At 52.7% G+C, this 16,252-nt stretch overlaps 1 protein-coding gene across 5 annotated transcripts in view; it reads right to left on the bottom strand.

Annotated features, from left to right (window-relative positions):
- LOC105467849 (sarcalumenin) overlaps window positions 1–16,252 on the bottom strand; it is a 66,620-nt gene that overhangs the window by 12,267 nt on the left and 38,101 nt on the right. For 4 of the 5 annotated variants that reach the window (XM_071084030.1, XM_071084031.1, XM_071084029.1 and 1 more), the window contains exons 2-3: window positions 2,783–2,884; window positions 799–894 (exon numbers count right to left, since the gene is read on the bottom strand). In XM_071084030.1, coding sequence (XP_070940131.1) covers window positions 799–894; window positions 2,783–2,819 — 133 coding nt within the window. In that variant the 5' untranslated portion in view covers window positions 2,820–2,884. Of the gene's footprint in view, window positions 1–798; window positions 895–2,782; window positions 2,885–6,196; window positions 7,718–16,252 lie in introns of all 5 variants that reach the window. The other variant, XM_011717612.3, reaches the window with a different exon arrangement.

The following is a 16,252-nucleotide window of genomic DNA, read 5'->3' on the forward strand; positions in this document are numbered from 1 at the left end:
GAGGGAAGGAGGGGGGACTCCACACACACACAGCTCATGTAACAGGATCCCATGTTTGTAAAAACAAAAAATGACATCCATCTGTGTGTTCACACATGAAGAGGAAATGCCTGGAAGTCTTCACTATAACAATGGGTTTCTCTGGGAGTCGAATTAAAGAAGTTGGAGGTCAAGAATAGAATTTTTATTTTTCGACATATACTATTCTGCATTATTTGAATTTTTTGCAACAAGTGTGTCTTATTTTTATTATTTTGAAAACCAATTTTGTAAAGAATCCAGGCCCAAAGGAAGCAGAGAGGAAGGGCAATAGGAGGAGGGGAAGGAACGGAGTGATCAGAGGACTCAGGCACCACCTGTGAGTAGACAGGGGGCATCTGTGGCTCTCCAGCACAGGAGGGATCGAAATTGGCATCATTGCCCTTGAAAACTCAAATGTGCATGACTGGAGCATAAAGGCTTAAAACCAAAATGCATCTGTAACACCCTGGGAAAGCATCGCGCTCTGCTGGTGACAGGGTAGCTCCGTGGTGGAGGTGTCATCCTTTCCAACTCCCAGGGGGAGCCCAGACCCAGACCCGTGAGTCCTCGCACACGTCATGAACGAGCTCCTGAACCTGTGTGGGCACCGGGGGAGTACGGGCTGGTCAGTGGTGCGACCCCGCCAACAGGCCTGTGCCATACCTGTGATCTCATGCCCTACCTGTGATCTCATGCCCTACCTACGAGCTCATGTCCTACCTGTGATCTCATGCCCTACCTGTGATCTCGTGCCCTACCTACGAGCTCATGTCCTACCTGTGATCTCATGCTGCCGGAGCTCATTGTACTTGTAGGACTGCTCCAGGGGCTTGATGGATGAGTGGTAGATCTTCCGAAGCCGCTGAAGCACCGCTGGAGACAGAGAGGGCCAAGGGAAGAGCATTAGGCAGGTGCGATCCAGGCAGCTCCTCCACTGTGGAGGGGTCTCACCACCCAGGGCAGCTCCACCCCTGCCTGGTGGGGAGCAAGCGCTGTTTGCAGCCCAGCGACTGTGCAATGTATTTGCGTTTGGGGAGCTGGCCCACATCTCAACCCACAGAAACCTCCCACCCACCCCCAAAGCCTCCTGAGCTGTTTATTTTATTTTATTTTATTTTATTTATTTATTTATTTATTTTAATTTATTTTTTTGAGACGGAGTCTCGCTCTGTCGCCCGGGCTGGAGCGCAGCGGCCGGATCTCAGCTCACTGCAAGCTCCGCCTCCCGGGTTTACACCATTCTCCTGCCTCAGCCTCCCGAGTAGCTGGGACTACAGGCGCCCGCCACCTCGCCCGGCTAGTTTTTTGTATTTTTTAGTAGAGATGGGGTTTCACCGTGTTAGCCAGGATGGTCTCGATCTCCTGACCTCGTGATCTGCCCGTCTCAGCCTCCCAAAGTGCTGGGATTACAGGCTTGAGCCACCGCGCCTGGCCTATTTATTTATTTATTTATTTATTTATTTTTTTTAAGACAGAGTCTTGCTCTGTCACCCAGGCTGGAGTGCAGTGGCGCGATCTCGGCTCACTACAAGCTCCGCCTCCTGGGTTCACGCCATTCTCCTGCCTCAGCCTCCCGAGTAGCTGGGACTACAGGCGCCCGCTACCACGCCTGGCTAATTTTTTTGTATTTTTAGTAGAGACGGGGTTTCACCGTGTTAGCCAGGATGGTCTTGATCTCCTGACCTTGTGATCCGCCCGTCTCGGCCTCCCAAAGTGCTGGGATTACAGGCTTGAGCCACCGCGCCCGGCTGGCCTATTTATTTATTTTTTTAGAGACAGGATCTTGCTCTGTCGCCCAGGCTGGAGTGCAGTGGTGCAGTCATAGATCACTGCAGGCTTTAACTCCTGGGCTCAAGCGATCCACCCACCTCAGCCTCCCAAAGTGCTGGAATTACAGACATAAGCCACTATGCCGACGTTTTTTTTAAAACCTCTCTCCTCCTTCCTCACCTCAATAGGTGTCTGAAACCTTGTCTCGGTCTGCAACCTCACTGCAAGCCCTTTCTTTAGTGGATGAGAATTCCATCTCTGTCGCCCACCTCTGTGTGTGCTCCCTGAGGCTTAGAAGGCAAGGAGGCCCAGCATCCAGCAGGCCTGCAGAACGGCACCCTGGCCCTGTCCTTGGCCTGTCACTGTACTTCCAGACACTCCCGGGGGTGGGTCAGATAATCCAGGTGGCCTCTTTCTAAGAGGAAGCTCCCTGCTGGGAGCCCACAGTAGGAGGGAGGCACCAATAGGAAGGCCCATGGGGTGGCGAGTCAGGCTAGCGAGACTCTACCCCTCGATCCGCCACCCCCTAGCTGTGTGCAGGAGCAAATCGCTGCCAGCCTGAGCTCCATTTAGGTGGTTCATTGATTAAGAGGAGACAAGCCCTGCTGCAGTCCTTGGGTTTCAAAGATAAAATGAAATACCACACATGACATGGCTTTATAAACTAAAAATCACAGCAAAGGAGATGGGTGTGTGTCAAGCATCCTCCCCGCACAGCATGGGGCCACACTGGATTCGCCCACACTGGGCCGTCTGCTTGGACGGCCCTTCCTCCTCTGTGCCCACCTGAAACCCCGAGACTTGGACCCCGCTCACAGAGCCTCCTCCATGAAGCCTCCCACATTCAGGGCTCTCCTCTTCCCCAGCGTCCCCTCCGGCCTCCAAGATACAGCCCCAGCGTGCCCTGGCTCTCAGGAGCCTCCAGGAGTCTGCCTGGGCCCTGGCGGGCTGGGCTGTCCCAGCCCTGGGCACATCTCCCTCCCCTGGTTACCAGAGTAGTCATCAGATGGCTTGTCCTCATTCAGCATGAGGGTCTTCTCGATGTGGGAGCGGTCCCTCAGTGGGGCTTCTTCATTTGCATCCTCCGTATCTTCTGTGGAGAGAAGCAGACAGCCAGGTGAGGGCCAAGCGAACAGCCAGCTGAGCTCTGTGCCCCGGCGAGGCAGACGAAGGCTGGACCTCAAGCAGGGGCTCAGCGGGGTCTTGCCAAGTTACACTGGACTGAGTTCTGCCTTTAGGAAGGAATTTAATCATCCAAACTCTATGAAGCTCCATGTGCAATGTATTCACATTCGGGAAGCTGGTCCACATCTCAACCTGCAGAAACCTTCTTATCTATTTATTTCATATATTCAACAAATATGCATTGAACACCTTCGCCATGCCAGGCACTGAGCATCATGCTGGGAATGCGGTGGTGCCCAAAACAGGCACAACTCCTGCCCTTAGGCAGTTGCTCTTAGTCCAGCGGAGTCAGAGATGATAGTCTTTAAAGTAACGTTGGGGCCGAGTGCAGTGGCTTACACCTGTAATCCCAGCACTTTAGGAGGCCGAGATGGAAGGATCACTTGAGCCCAAAAGTTTGAGACCAGCCTGGGCAACACAGCAAGACCCCATCTCTACCAAAAAAATTTTCCAGGCAGTGGTACACACCCATAGTCTCAGCTCAGGAAGCTGAGACAGGAGGATTCTCTCAACTAAGGAGGTCAAGGCTGCAGTGAGCCATGATCACCACATGGCACTCCAGCCTAGGTCACAGAACAAGACCCTGTCTCAAAAAATTAAAACATCAAACATCTCTGGAGGCTTTGGGGTTGGGTAGGAGAATGCCTTTTGGCTTGAACTCCAGCCTGGGCAAAAGAGGGAGACCCTGTCTCAAAAATAATAAAAATAATAATAATAAAATGTAATCATTACAGATGATGAGGTGGCCACAGAAGGAAACATTCTGAAAGCTAAGTGGGGCTCAGGGTGTGCCTGCACCAGTGGTCTCAGCAGCAGGGTCACAGAAAGCCTCCCCAGGTCTCTGCTCAGGGAGGGAGTTAGGTGAAGGGTGGAGAGAAGCGTTCTGCGAAAGCCCCAGACGAGCCTTGTTTAGCAAGAAGCAGGAGAAGGGGAGTCCGGCTGCAGTCAGGGAGGCCTAAGTGCTGGGGAGCTGCTGAGGTCCTCAGGCCTGACCGGGCAGGACCTTCCACAGGGCTTTAGGTCTCATCCCAAGCACAATGGGAGCCAGTGAGGGGCTCCAGGCAGGCAGCCGCCGAGGCCACATGAGCATTTCATCAGGATCACACTGGCCGTGTGGGAAGGACGGCTGGGAGGGCCACTGAAGGGTGTGTGTGTGTCTGTGTGTGTGTTGTGTCTGTCTCGGTGTCTGTGTTTCTATGTGTCTGTGTAGATCTCTGTGTCTGTGTATGCCTGTGCATGTCTGTGTTGCATATGTGGGTCTGTTTCTGTGTGTCTGTATGTTTCTGTATCTCTCTATCTGTGTGAGTCTGTGTGTATCTACGTGTGTGTGTGTCTGTGTTTCTGTGTCGCCGTGTGTCTGTATCTCTGTATCTGTGTATATATTTCTGTGTCTGTGTCTCTCTGTTGTCTGTATCTGTGTGTGTGTGTGTGTGTATCTGTGTCTGTCTCTGTGAGTCTCTGTATCTATGTGTGTGCCTCTGTGTGTCTGTATCTCTGTATCCGTGTGTATATTTCTGTGTCTCTCTGTTGTCTGTATCTGTGTATCTGTGTGTCCGTGTGTCTGTGGATCTGTGTGTGTGTGTGTGTGTGTGTGTGTGTGTGTGTGTTGAGGGGAGCAACTGTTGCTTCTCACCCAGAGATCAAGGGATGTGGGTGCCTGCTGCAGGCTCCCAGGGAGAGGGAGGCTCCCGTTCCTGAGCCTATGATATCACAGCCGCTTCTTCCCAGGCTGCCTGCACAGAGGATTTTAGGCGAGTAGAAGAGGGGTGGACTCGGGCCTTATGGGGCAGAAGGAGGCCAGCTCCATTAGGGGTGAGAACCAAAAAAGAGTCCATGTGCCTCTTGCAGCATCTCATGACAGTGACTCTTTAAACCAGTCCCAGGCAGCCCCAACCCCAGACCCAGAATAGGGAGCTGACTGACCACAGCACACACCCGCCCTTATGGAGTACAATTCCTGACAGGTAGTATATAAATAGTATGTAGATAGTATATAAATTGACTGGGAGTGGTGGCTGAAGCCTGTAATCCCAGCACTTTGGGAGGCCAAGGTGGGCGGATCATGAGGTCAGATCGAGACTATCCTGGCTAATACGGTGAAACCCCGTCTCTACTAAAAATACAAAAAAAATTAGCTGGGCATGGTGGCATGCCCAGCTACTCGGGAGGCTGAGGCAGGAGAATGGCGTGAACCCGGGAGGCAGAGCTTGCAGTGAGTTGAGATCGCGCCACTGTACTACAGCCTGGGCGATAGAGCGAGACTCTGTCTCAAAAAAAAAAAAAAAAAAAAATTGCCAAGCGTGATAGTACATGTCTGTAGTCCCAGCTACTCAGGAGGCTGAGGTGGGAGGATCGCTTGAGCACTTGAGCCCAGGAGTTAGAAGCTGCAGTGAGCTATGGTTGCACGACTGCACCCCAGCCTGGGTGACAGAGCAATACCCTGTCAAAAAAAAAAAGAAAAAGAAAAAAGGATGTAAATGAATTCTGCAACAAAGCCTGTGGGGAAGCCATCTTGGAGAGTGAAGACTTGACCTTGACCTCTACCCTGAAAGCCCCACTCCTGGTCTAAGTCCATGCACTAAGCAGATGCAGCCATGAAGGTGCCTGACCTACCCTCGCATCGGCTGCAATTCTCACACTGCCCAAGAGCTTCGGCCCTGTCCTTCCCCCTCTGCTCCTGGCCCCCAGACTTTTGAGGGCAGCCTTGGCGGCTTTAGGTGGGCATTTGAGAGACAATGGTGGTCACAGCCTGAGTTCTCATCTCATGATCCTGACCCCTCGGTCCTGGTTCCGCAATGCTTCCTACAGCCTAGTCTTCAAGGGGAGACCCCAGTCCTAGCCTACTAAGGGAATCATCAGGGAAGTTCCCAACCCACCCCCATCCACTCCCTGCACGTCCCTCCACCCGCCAATCACAGGGCACCGATCATGCCATTAGCTCCCTGCTCCTTTAGGTTGAGGCAATGGCATGGGCTACGGCGCATCAGGGACCCTAAAGGGAGGTTCTGGGGGCCCCTCTGACCCCTCTCACTGCCCCTTTCAAACTGGAGGCCAGCAGCCAATGCACAGCCTGAAGGCACCTCCCTGGGCCGGGACCCTGAAAAGGGCCTGCCACCCTCTGCCACCTTCTTCTGTCCCTGCCTGTCCCCTGCACACAAGACTTCCAGGGAGAATGCAGCTGCCCAAGGGACGGAGTTGCTATTAGGGAATTAATTCCTACCCTGGGCAGCAATGATGGGACTTTCCCTCCCCTGATGTCCCTCCTCAGGCTCCTCTGCCTTCATGTCCAGGGTCTCACTGCCCACGGACTCCGTATTCAATTCCTCCGAGCCAGGTTGGGCCCCTCTGTCCCTGTGGCTTGTGGTTCCTGTGGCTTCCTGACGCTCCCCGCCTTCCTGGGGCTCCCCAGCTTCCTGGAGATCTCCGCCTTCGTGGGGCTCCCCGGCTTCCTGGGGCTCCCCGCTTTCCTGTGGCGCTCCACCTTCCTGGGGCTCCTCAGCTTCCTGGAGATCCCTGCCTTCCTGGGGCTCCCTGGCTTCCTGGAGATCCCCACCTTCCTGGGGCTCCCTGGCTTCCTGGGGATCCCCACCTTCCTGGGGCTCCCCACTTTCCTGTGGCGCTCCACCTTCCTGGGGCTCCCCACTTTCCTGTGGCGCTCCACCTTCCTGGGGCTCCTCGGCTTCCTGGAGATCCCTGCCTTCCTGGGGTTCCCTGGCTTCCTGGGGCTCCTCGGCCTCCTGGGTCTGCGTGGCCTCCTCGGAGGTGCCCTCTGCTTCTTCTGAGCTAGCCCCATCGCCACTGTCCTCTTCAGACTCCTCTTCAGAGGGAACTCCTCCTTCTTCCTCGCTTTCACCTCCATCGCCACTTTCCTCTTCAGAGGAGGCCTCATCTGCGTCCTCCTCGGTCATCTCTGGGGCCTGGTTCTCCTCAGTGTCCCCTGCCTTGGCGCTCTGGGCGCCCCCAGGCTCTGCACTGGCCTCTGCAGCTGGGCCGGGCTCCCCCTGGTCCTCGGTGCCCTCACTGGCTTCTGTGTCAATATCCGGCTCCGACTCTCGCACAATAGTCGCGACATCAGGGGCTCCCTCTGGCACTGCAGGCTCCTGGCCAGGCCCAGGGCTGCCCTCGGCCTCTGTGTTCAGTGAGTGGAACCCATCACCCTCTGAGCGAGGAGAGGCCCCCTCTGCCTCCGGCTCTGCTGTCCCTGCCACTGCTTCCTGCACCGGGCTGTCCCCTGGGACCTCCTGGACTTCCTCAGGGAGTTCATGGCCCCCAGCCTGTTCTCCTGCCTCTCCACTGGCAGCTCCCTCCGTGGGGAGCCCAAGCCCAGTCTCCTCCTCTGCTATTCCCTCTCCAGAACTGGGCTCTGGCCACTCCTCTTCCACAGGCCCCTCGGCCCCTCCTGAAGGGAGGGCGCTTGCCACTGGTGGGCCATTCTTTTCCTCCCCAGGCCCCGCAGAGTCCCTGTTGTCCTTTTCCCCAGGTGGAGGTGACTCTGTGGCTGAGGCATTGGAAAGGCTGGCTTCAGGATCGGAGCCTGGGCCGGGGGCAGACACGGGGGTCTTCTCGGGGCTCTCAGCCTCCCTGCCATCTGGGCAGTGAAGGAGCAGTTTCTTGTCTTGAGGGGCTGTGTCTGCATAAAGCGCCCTTTCTTTCTCCTCTAGACTTGCGTCTCCAGCAGAGAAATGATTCTCCAACAAATTGCCAACATCCTCTGTGCCACCCGACGCGGAGACTTGCAGTTCTAAATGATTAGAACATGATTGGTCAGTTTCACAGGGTTGGCACTGGCTGTGTTTCTCAAAAGAGTCTACATCAACCCAGCTCCCGTCTTCCGGGATGTGGTGTTGGCCTGGTGTGCAGTGTTACGCCTATCAACCTAGGTCTTCAGGAGTACCTCGTACGTAGAGAGCGGAATAGGTGTTATCCTGCCTCCCTCCCAAGATGTGGAAACTGTGGATCAGGGAGTTAAAGGACTGACCCACTGTCCATCACTAAGAAGTGAGCAGCTGTGCTAACCCGAGAACCCCCGCGACCCTGGCCCTGACCTTCAACCTTCCCGGCTTGGTCCTGATGACTGTATAGGGAGGGAAACTTGGATGAGCCCTTCCAGTCCTTCCTCATCCTTGCTCATGGGCATGTGCAGCCGGGCTCAACCTTGGATATGCTTCCAAGATGGGACAAATGCCTGTGCATCCCAGCTCGTGGCAGTTCCTACCATCATTAACCAGCAGGCTTTTAATACTGCTCTCAGCAAAGGAGTGAAAACAGGTGTTTGCAGGCGGGATAATCTTAGGTTACAGGGCACAGTGCTTAGGGGATTACTTGTGGCTCTCAACCTTATTAAGTCACACATCTAACCCTGTCCCAGTAAGGGCAGGCATTTGCTGGCCTCCCTACCTTAGATTAGAGGGCACATGGCCTGAGGAGGAGATATCCAAAACAGGCCGGGCCTGGCTTCCCGAAGGCTCTGGCCAACCCCTTCCAAGGGGATCCCCTTGTACGGGACTGCAGCTTAACCCAGAGAGTGGAGGGCTCAGGAAGAGAGAAGAGTAGGGGCCTTGTCTGTGCCAGAGACCTCTGTCAAGGATCAAGTTTAATATGTTCAGAAAATGGGGTCAGAAAAGGCCAAGTGTGGTGGCTCATGCCTGTAATCCCAGCACTTTGGGAGCTTGAGATAGGCAGATCACCTGAGATTGGGAGTTTGAGACCAGCCTGGCCAACATGGTGAAACCCCATCTCTACTAAAAATACAAAAAAAGTAACCAGGTGTGGTGACACACACCTGTTATCCCAGCTACTCAGGAGGCTGAGGTTGGAGAATCACTTGAACCCGGGAGGTGGAGGCTGCAGTGAGCCGAGATCACGCCACTGCACTCCAGACTGCGCAACACAGCAAGACTCCATCTCAAAAAAAAAAAAGAAAAGAAAATGGGGCCCATTAGGCCCACCCCTCTACCCCCTGTCCCCAGGCTAGGGTCTGTTTATGGGGGACATTGCAGGTTCATGGAGATGAGGGGACCACAGGCTCATGCCTCGGGGGAGCTGAGGCGGTCTCTGTTCTCCCTTGACTCTCAAGGCCCCTCTCTGAGGAAGAGCACCCCACCTATCTGCTGGATGCAGACAACCCCCCTCTCTCAGGCCACCACTTGCTACTCCCATCTCTCCTTCCCACAAAGAAAAGTCACTTCTTGGGGTACCCCTTCCCCCTCAGGGTGCCCACCCTTGTTCCCCAAAAGCTGGGGCGGCCTCCAGGGATCAGAAGCAAATATTTTCTCATTAGTTCCCATAGACAGCCAGCCTGCTGTCAAACTCAGAAAGATGTGAAGCTTGGTGCCTTTTACTACAGAGGAGCCCCGTGGATTGAAATATACAACTTTTCCCCCAGCACTTTCATATGCACGGCCCTTTAACCTGCTTTATGACTGTCAGAAAGATTTTAGAGCTGAATTAGTGAAAGTCCAGAGATCTTTGTCCTGCCCCAGATACGTCACTACTAGGCAGCTAATGGGTGACCAGAGCCCAGAACTGCCCAGCGCCTGTCCAGGCTTCCATGCCATGCTGTGCTTAGCGGGGCACAGGGAAGCCCTTCCTGCCGGCACCTCTGCTCCTGCCTGCACACGCCTTCTCTCAAGGCTCATGCTCCGTACTGGTCCTGGCTCCTGATTTACAGGAATCCAATTTAATTCTGTGTTCCCAGGGCCTGGGACCCTGCCTGACCCACAGAAAGTGCTGGAAGAGGTCCGCAGTTAGATTTGGGTACTGATAAGAATTCCTGGTCTCTCTGTGGGGGACAGGACAGGGAGCTGAGTGTTGCTCATTTTAATCTTTCGTCACCACCTACATACCTGTAAGTCCTGACTCCTTCACCTACATCTCTATCTCTCTGCCTTCCACCCCTGCAGAAAAATCTATGCTGGGAACTTGGTTTAATCAGAGGAGACTGACTGTCCTTTGAGCAGCAGGACACGTATAGTGTACATGACGTACATCTGTATGTACATATCTGAGATACAGCCTGCCAGACAATGCTTAAGCACTTTATATATAAAACAGTATCCTCATCATACTGAATTTTCTTAATCTTACTTGTTTTGGTAAAATGAGTATTACTCATATTCCTTTTTTTTTTTGAGACAAGGTCTCACTCTGTCACCCAGGCTGGAGTGCAGTGACACGATCTCGGTTCACTGTAACCTCCACCTCCTGGGTTCAAGCGATTCTCCTGCCTCAGCCTCCCAAGTCGCTGGGATTACAGGCGCATGCCAGGTTAATTTTTGTATTTTTAGTAGAGACGGGGTTTCACTATGTTGGCCAGGCTGGTCTTGAACTCCTGACCTCAAGGGATCCACCCACCTCAGCCTCTCAAAGTGCTGGGATTACAGGCGTGAGCCACCACACCCAGTCTCATATCCCTATTTTTACAGACGAGAAGACTGGAACCAGAGACATTGAGGCCCTTATTGAATGTCACACAGCTAATAATTGGCTTGGGCCATGTGACTTCAGAGCCACAGTATCCCCTGGGAGCCTGTTAGAGATGCAGACTTTTAAGCTCCAGCCCGGACCCATTGAATCAGAATTTGCATTTTAACAAAATGGCCAGGCGAGTCCTGTGCACATTATAGTCTGAGAAGTGCTGGGCTACACCACCTCACAAACTACCCCTCAGCCAGCGATTCTCAGCATTGGCTGCATGTTGAAATCACCTGCTTTTTGGTCCCATACTTCCCTTTCTCTGCGGTTTTGATTTAAATAATCCAGGGTATAGCACCAGCATCAAGATTAAATTTTAAAAAAAAGTTCTTAGATAACACACAAAGTTGCAAACCACTGCAACTACCAAATCAAATAATCTTGACCCCCAGGTTTCAGTTCCCAGGCCCTCCCCACTCGCAGGCCCACCCCACTGAGGACCCCCATTGTGGGCTCCCACGTTGGGGTGGGTCTCCTAGGACCTGGCGTTTGCCTTTGGAACAGCAGTGGTTAAGGCTTCTCCTCTGGGAATCCAGCCCTTTCCATGGGCTCCTGTTGCCCTTCAATGATGGTGATGACCATGCTAATGAAGAGGATCATGATGATGATGGTGGTGACGATGATGATGAGGATCGTGATGGTGATGATGATGGCGATGATGATGATGATGAGGATCGTGATGGTGATGATGATGGTAATGACCATGCTGATGATGAAGTTGTGATGATGATGGTGATGATGATGATAGTGATGACGATGATGATGACGATGGTGATGATCATGATGATGACTATGAGGATGATAGTGGTGATAATGATACTGAGCTGAATGAACTCTAGGTCTGATGTCCTATAACATTTCTGACAGTCTCAAAAGCCCTTTTCCCTGGTAAAGGTGAGAGGGCCACATAGTCCCAAGGGGGATGAAGACTCCAGACTTTGGGGGTTCACCATGACCATGACCTTCACACTGCTGTGTGTTTCCACTCCTGGGCCCTGGGCAGGAAGCGAGGCATGTGCATGCATGTATGCACATTTATATTCAAGCTCTTCCCTGGTTTTCACAACTTAGGGCCGAGCTTCCCCTGAACTTCAGCTAAACAATTTGGAGTAAAAAGGACTGAGGATAATGGCTTCTTACACTATGACCTTTCTTCCCAGGCTAAAAATAACTGCTTCAACAGAAAGTCTCTCAATGAAACAAGCTGTCCCATTAGGCCCCAGAGCTCAGTCCCCAGGAAGCAGCTGTGCCACTGGACCTGGTTCTCCTCTTGAAGGCGCAGACAGAGGTGTGGGAGCCTCTGATTACACTCACTTCCATCCCAGGACATCTCACTTCAATCCTGGGAAATCAAGGCTGGTGTCTTTTCTGCCTCCCTCGCCTCTTGCCGAAGCACCCTATTGGCCCTGGGGCAGGGAGGCCGCAGAGGACCCAGGACACCCTGGAGAGGTGAATCCCCAGTAAGATGAGTCTTGGTCTATCCCGGGACATGAAGTGCCGCACTGTATGTGCTCCTGCCAGGGTAGCCGCCCTGGCTCCGGCCAGGCCAGGCCCAGGACTGACGTCAGGGCACAGGAATAGCAGGGCCCAACTCTGCCCAGAGACCATGGGAAGGCCCCAGCCCCACTCACACCCAGGCCAAGCACGACACACACCAATCCTGCTTCTCCCACCAGCCCCTCTGCCACCAGTCTTTCTCGGGGGGCCAGCTTTCCAGCAGCTCCCACCAGCCCTACAGCCTCACAGAGCCCCAGGCTCAGTCCCTCTCTCCTCTCTCCACCACCAACCAAACGCCCTGATTTTGTTTCTACAGCTCTGTCTCATTCCAAAGCACTTTTACATGAACTCAGAGGACTGTGAAGTTGCCAAGGGCCCTCGTGAGTCCAACTGTAAAGGAGGAAGCTCTGGCCAGAGACCTTCAGAGACTCGCCCAAGATCGGGGCAGGGGTGGGACAGAGCCCAAGTCTATGACCCTTAGTCTGGAGTTCTTTCTGCCCCCACGGAGTTCACCATGAGGTGAACTTCACCATGAAGTGCTAGGGTTCCATAAAAGTGACTCATGGGGTGAGGAAAGATCAAACAGCAGAGACAGCCACCTGCTTTGTACTTCCTGCTCTCGCTGAATTTGTGTGCCCCAGTGTCTACAGGGAAATATTGGAGGGAGACTGGCAAGTCCTGCTCCTTTACTCTCCTTGCTTCTTCCCTCAGAATATTAGTATCTGTCTAGAGCCTCCTATCCATTATTTTCTCCAACATCCCAAGACATCCGGCTTACAGCATCTTTTTTTTTTTTTCTTTTTTTTTTTGACAGGTCTTGCTGTCGCCCAGGCTGGAGTTCAGCGGCACAATGAGAGTTCACTGCAGCCTCCACCTCCTGGGCTCAAGGGATCCTCCCACCTCAGCCCCCCAAATAGCTGGAACTCCAGGCGTGTGTCACCACATCTAGCTGATTTTTTTCATTTTTGTAGAGATGAGGTCTCACTATGTTGCCCAGGCTGGTCTCGAACTCCTGGCCTCAAGTGATCCTCCCACCTCAGCCTTCCAAAGTGCTGGGATTACAGGTGTGAGCCACCCTTACAGCATATTTTCACTTTGCCAGTCCACACATGCCAGGCTCTGAGCTGGGTCATCTCCTTCCCTCACGTAGGACTCCATCTTTCCAAGGTAGTTTCCTGTGCTTATTCTTCTCTGATGCTCCTAGCAGCCCTCTGAGGCAGAAAAAGCAAGGGTTGTTAACCTCTCTTGAAATGAGGAAACAGACACACGGAAGTCAGGTCGTTTGCCTCACAACTCATTCCAGGGATGGGCTGGAACTCAGGCCAAGAGACGGAGCAAAGCTCCCTGGGAGTGACCATGACCTGCTGAGCTGTTCAAGCCCAGATACCCAGCTTCTGGGGCTGGGTCAACGTGTATCTGTGTGTTTCACAAGGGGATTCTACAGAACACCAGCATTTCAGACCCTCTGCACTAAATATCGTTAGTACCAAGGGCCAGGAAGCTCTGTCTTGAAGTTGAAACTAGAGATGGAGAGAATAGAGGTCAGGACCTGTTTTGAGCCCACCTCTGGATGTTGAATGTATTCAGTGCCTTCGTGGAATCAAATGTTGATTCTATTCCAGCCCATCCAAGTCTCCTTAGCACATGTTTCTAACAAGTACCTGCCAAAGTTATTCTTCCACATGACTTCTCATCCATTTGAACCAGAGCTAGCAAGTCCAAAGTCATGCGTAAGTAAAATACCTCTGGCCATTACTCATACACAGTTATGCAAATGAGTCATTAGTAATAAAATCCCCACGGAGGCGGGGCGGGGGGTGGGGGGGGGCAGGAATCACTCTCCAAATCTCTGTCTGGTTCATCTGTCCCAGAGGGTGAGGAGCACCAGCTATGGCATATACATGAGCCCCATGTCTTGCCCCCATCCACTCCCTACCCCACGCTTTGGCTCTCATTGGCTGTATCTCATTGTAGCAGGGAGCGATTCAGAAAACAGAATTCACACCGCAGAACAGGCAGCCTGCCCCCTTCCTTGTTCTACATCTTGTCTCTGAACACTCGTGGACTGGGCAAACGTGGGCCAGCAGCCTCTTCCAGTGTCCTGTCTTTCCTTGACTTTATCCTACTGGGTAAACATTCACTGCTCAGGACCTCTTGCTCTTCCACCTTTTTTTTTTTTGAGACAAAGTCTCACTCTGTTGCTCAGGGTGGAGTGCAGTGGTGCGATCTTGGCTCACTGCAACCTCTGCCTCCTGGGTTCAAGCGATTCTCCTGCCTCAGCCTCCCGAGTAGCTGGGATTACAGATGCCCGCCATCACTCCCAGCTAATTTTTGTATTTTTAGTAGAGACGCAGTTTCACCATGTTGGCCAGGCTGGTCTTGAACTCTTGACCTCAGGTGATCCACCCACCTCGGTCTCCCAAAGTGCTGGGATTACAGGCATTAGCCACCACACCCAGCCTCTTCCACTTCTTAGATGAAGTCTTAGGACAACTTTGCAGAAGGCCGTCACCCATAAGGACCCAAGAAGAGAAATTCTGGCTGGAGGAAGGCTTGTCTGCATCCTCCCAGGACCCCTGAGGTCCTCTTCCGCCATTCTTTCAGCCTTTCCCTCTTCTCCCAACACGGGCGACCAGAGTGCAGGGGCTGAGGCAGCCATTCTTGGAAGGTTTCTTTGGCTTCCTGGCCATGCTCCTAAAGTCAAGGCTAATCCCACTGGGACAGCTTGTCCCTGGCTGGACTCTAGCCCTTAAAATGAGTCATCCAGGGAATAGGATATAACGACAAAAGTATGACAGGGCATGATGACCAAGGCAGCAATCGGAAAGAACCTTAGGATTTGGGAGTCCAGAGAGATCTTCTCGTAGACTAACTGGTATGATTTCGCTCATGAACAAAACCCTAAAACCCTGATAAGTGCTTGTCCCAAGGCCACGGTGCTAGTTAAGGTAGCTGGCAGCAGTCTACTTCTAGAACTCAGCTCTCTATGGACGCTCTCCCAGCAGTGGGCCAACCAATGTCTAAGTCTACCCTAGGGCAGTGATTTCTTAGCCCACCCTCTTCCACTCTTTAAAAAGAATTGTTCTAGGCTGGGCGCAGTGGCTCCGAGAACCGTGGCTCATGCCTGTAATCCCAGCACTTTGGGAGACTGAGGTGAGAGGATCCCTAGAGCCCAGGAGTTTGAAATCAGCCTGGGTAACAAAGCAAGACCTGATCTTTACAAAAAATTTTAAAATTAGCTCGGCATGGTGGCGTGTGCCTGCGGTCCCAACTACTGGCGAGGCTGTGGTTGACGGAGCCCTTGAGCCTAGGAGTTTGAAGTTGCAATGAGCTTTGACCACACCACTACACTCCAGCCTAGGCAACAGAGCGAGACCCTGTCTCAAAAAAAAAAAAAAAAAAAAAAAAGGATTAAGACTTCAACACAATTGTTTTTAGTCCATAGAGTCCTGAGAATTGACGGAATAACTTCACTCCCCACTCTACCTCCAATGCCTGGAAATTCTTGGTTTGGGAGGTAGGAAGAAATTACCAGAAATCCCACAACCATCATATATATACATGCTTGTCACCGATGCCTGGAGGAGTCATGAGTATACATGACTATTGACTTTTATTTTATTTTTATTTTATGTATTTATTTGTTTTTTGAGACAGCATCTCTGTCGCTCAGGCTGGAGTACAGTGGTGCAATCTCGGCTCACTGCAACATCCGCCTCCCAGATTCAAGCAATTCTCCTGCCTCAGCCTCCTGAGTAGCTGGGACCACAAGTGCATGCAACCACACTCGGCTAATTTTTGTATTTTTTGTAGAGATGGGGTTTCACCATGTTTGCCAGGCTGGTCTCAAACTCCGGACTCAAGTGATCCACCCGCCTCAACCTCCCAAAGTGCTGGGATTATAGACATGAGCCACGATGCCTGGCCACTATTCACTTTTGAAAGACAAATACCACAGAAAGAACAAAACATGATATCCTAACCCCTCAGTGTGAGTCAATTACTAGCAGGGATGCTCTACAGAGCACTCAATTTTTCCAGAGATCAGCCGTGCCTGCAGTGAACAGAAATCCTTGCAGGAGGCCTTGGGCCTGCTGCCTCCCTTCAGAGGGGCCTAGCTGGGGAGGAAAGGGAAAGGAAGGAGAAAGGGATGCCGGCTGGGTTCTGAGACAGACCGAGGCAGGTGGCTGGTTTCCCCCCACCTCCCAGTCTGAAGAAATCGAATCTCCCTGGGATCTGTGGGGAGGAGGTGCTGGTCTAACTTTTGGGCCCCAGACAGGAAAAGACTCACTGGAAGCCAATGGAG

The sequence above is a fragment of the Macaca nemestrina genome, chromosome 18 (genome assembly GCF_043159975.1).
Source record: "Macaca nemestrina isolate mMacNem1 chromosome 18, mMacNem.hap1, whole genome shotgun sequence".
Lineage (NCBI taxonomy): Eukaryota > Metazoa > Chordata > Mammalia > Primates > Cercopithecidae > Macaca > Macaca nemestrina.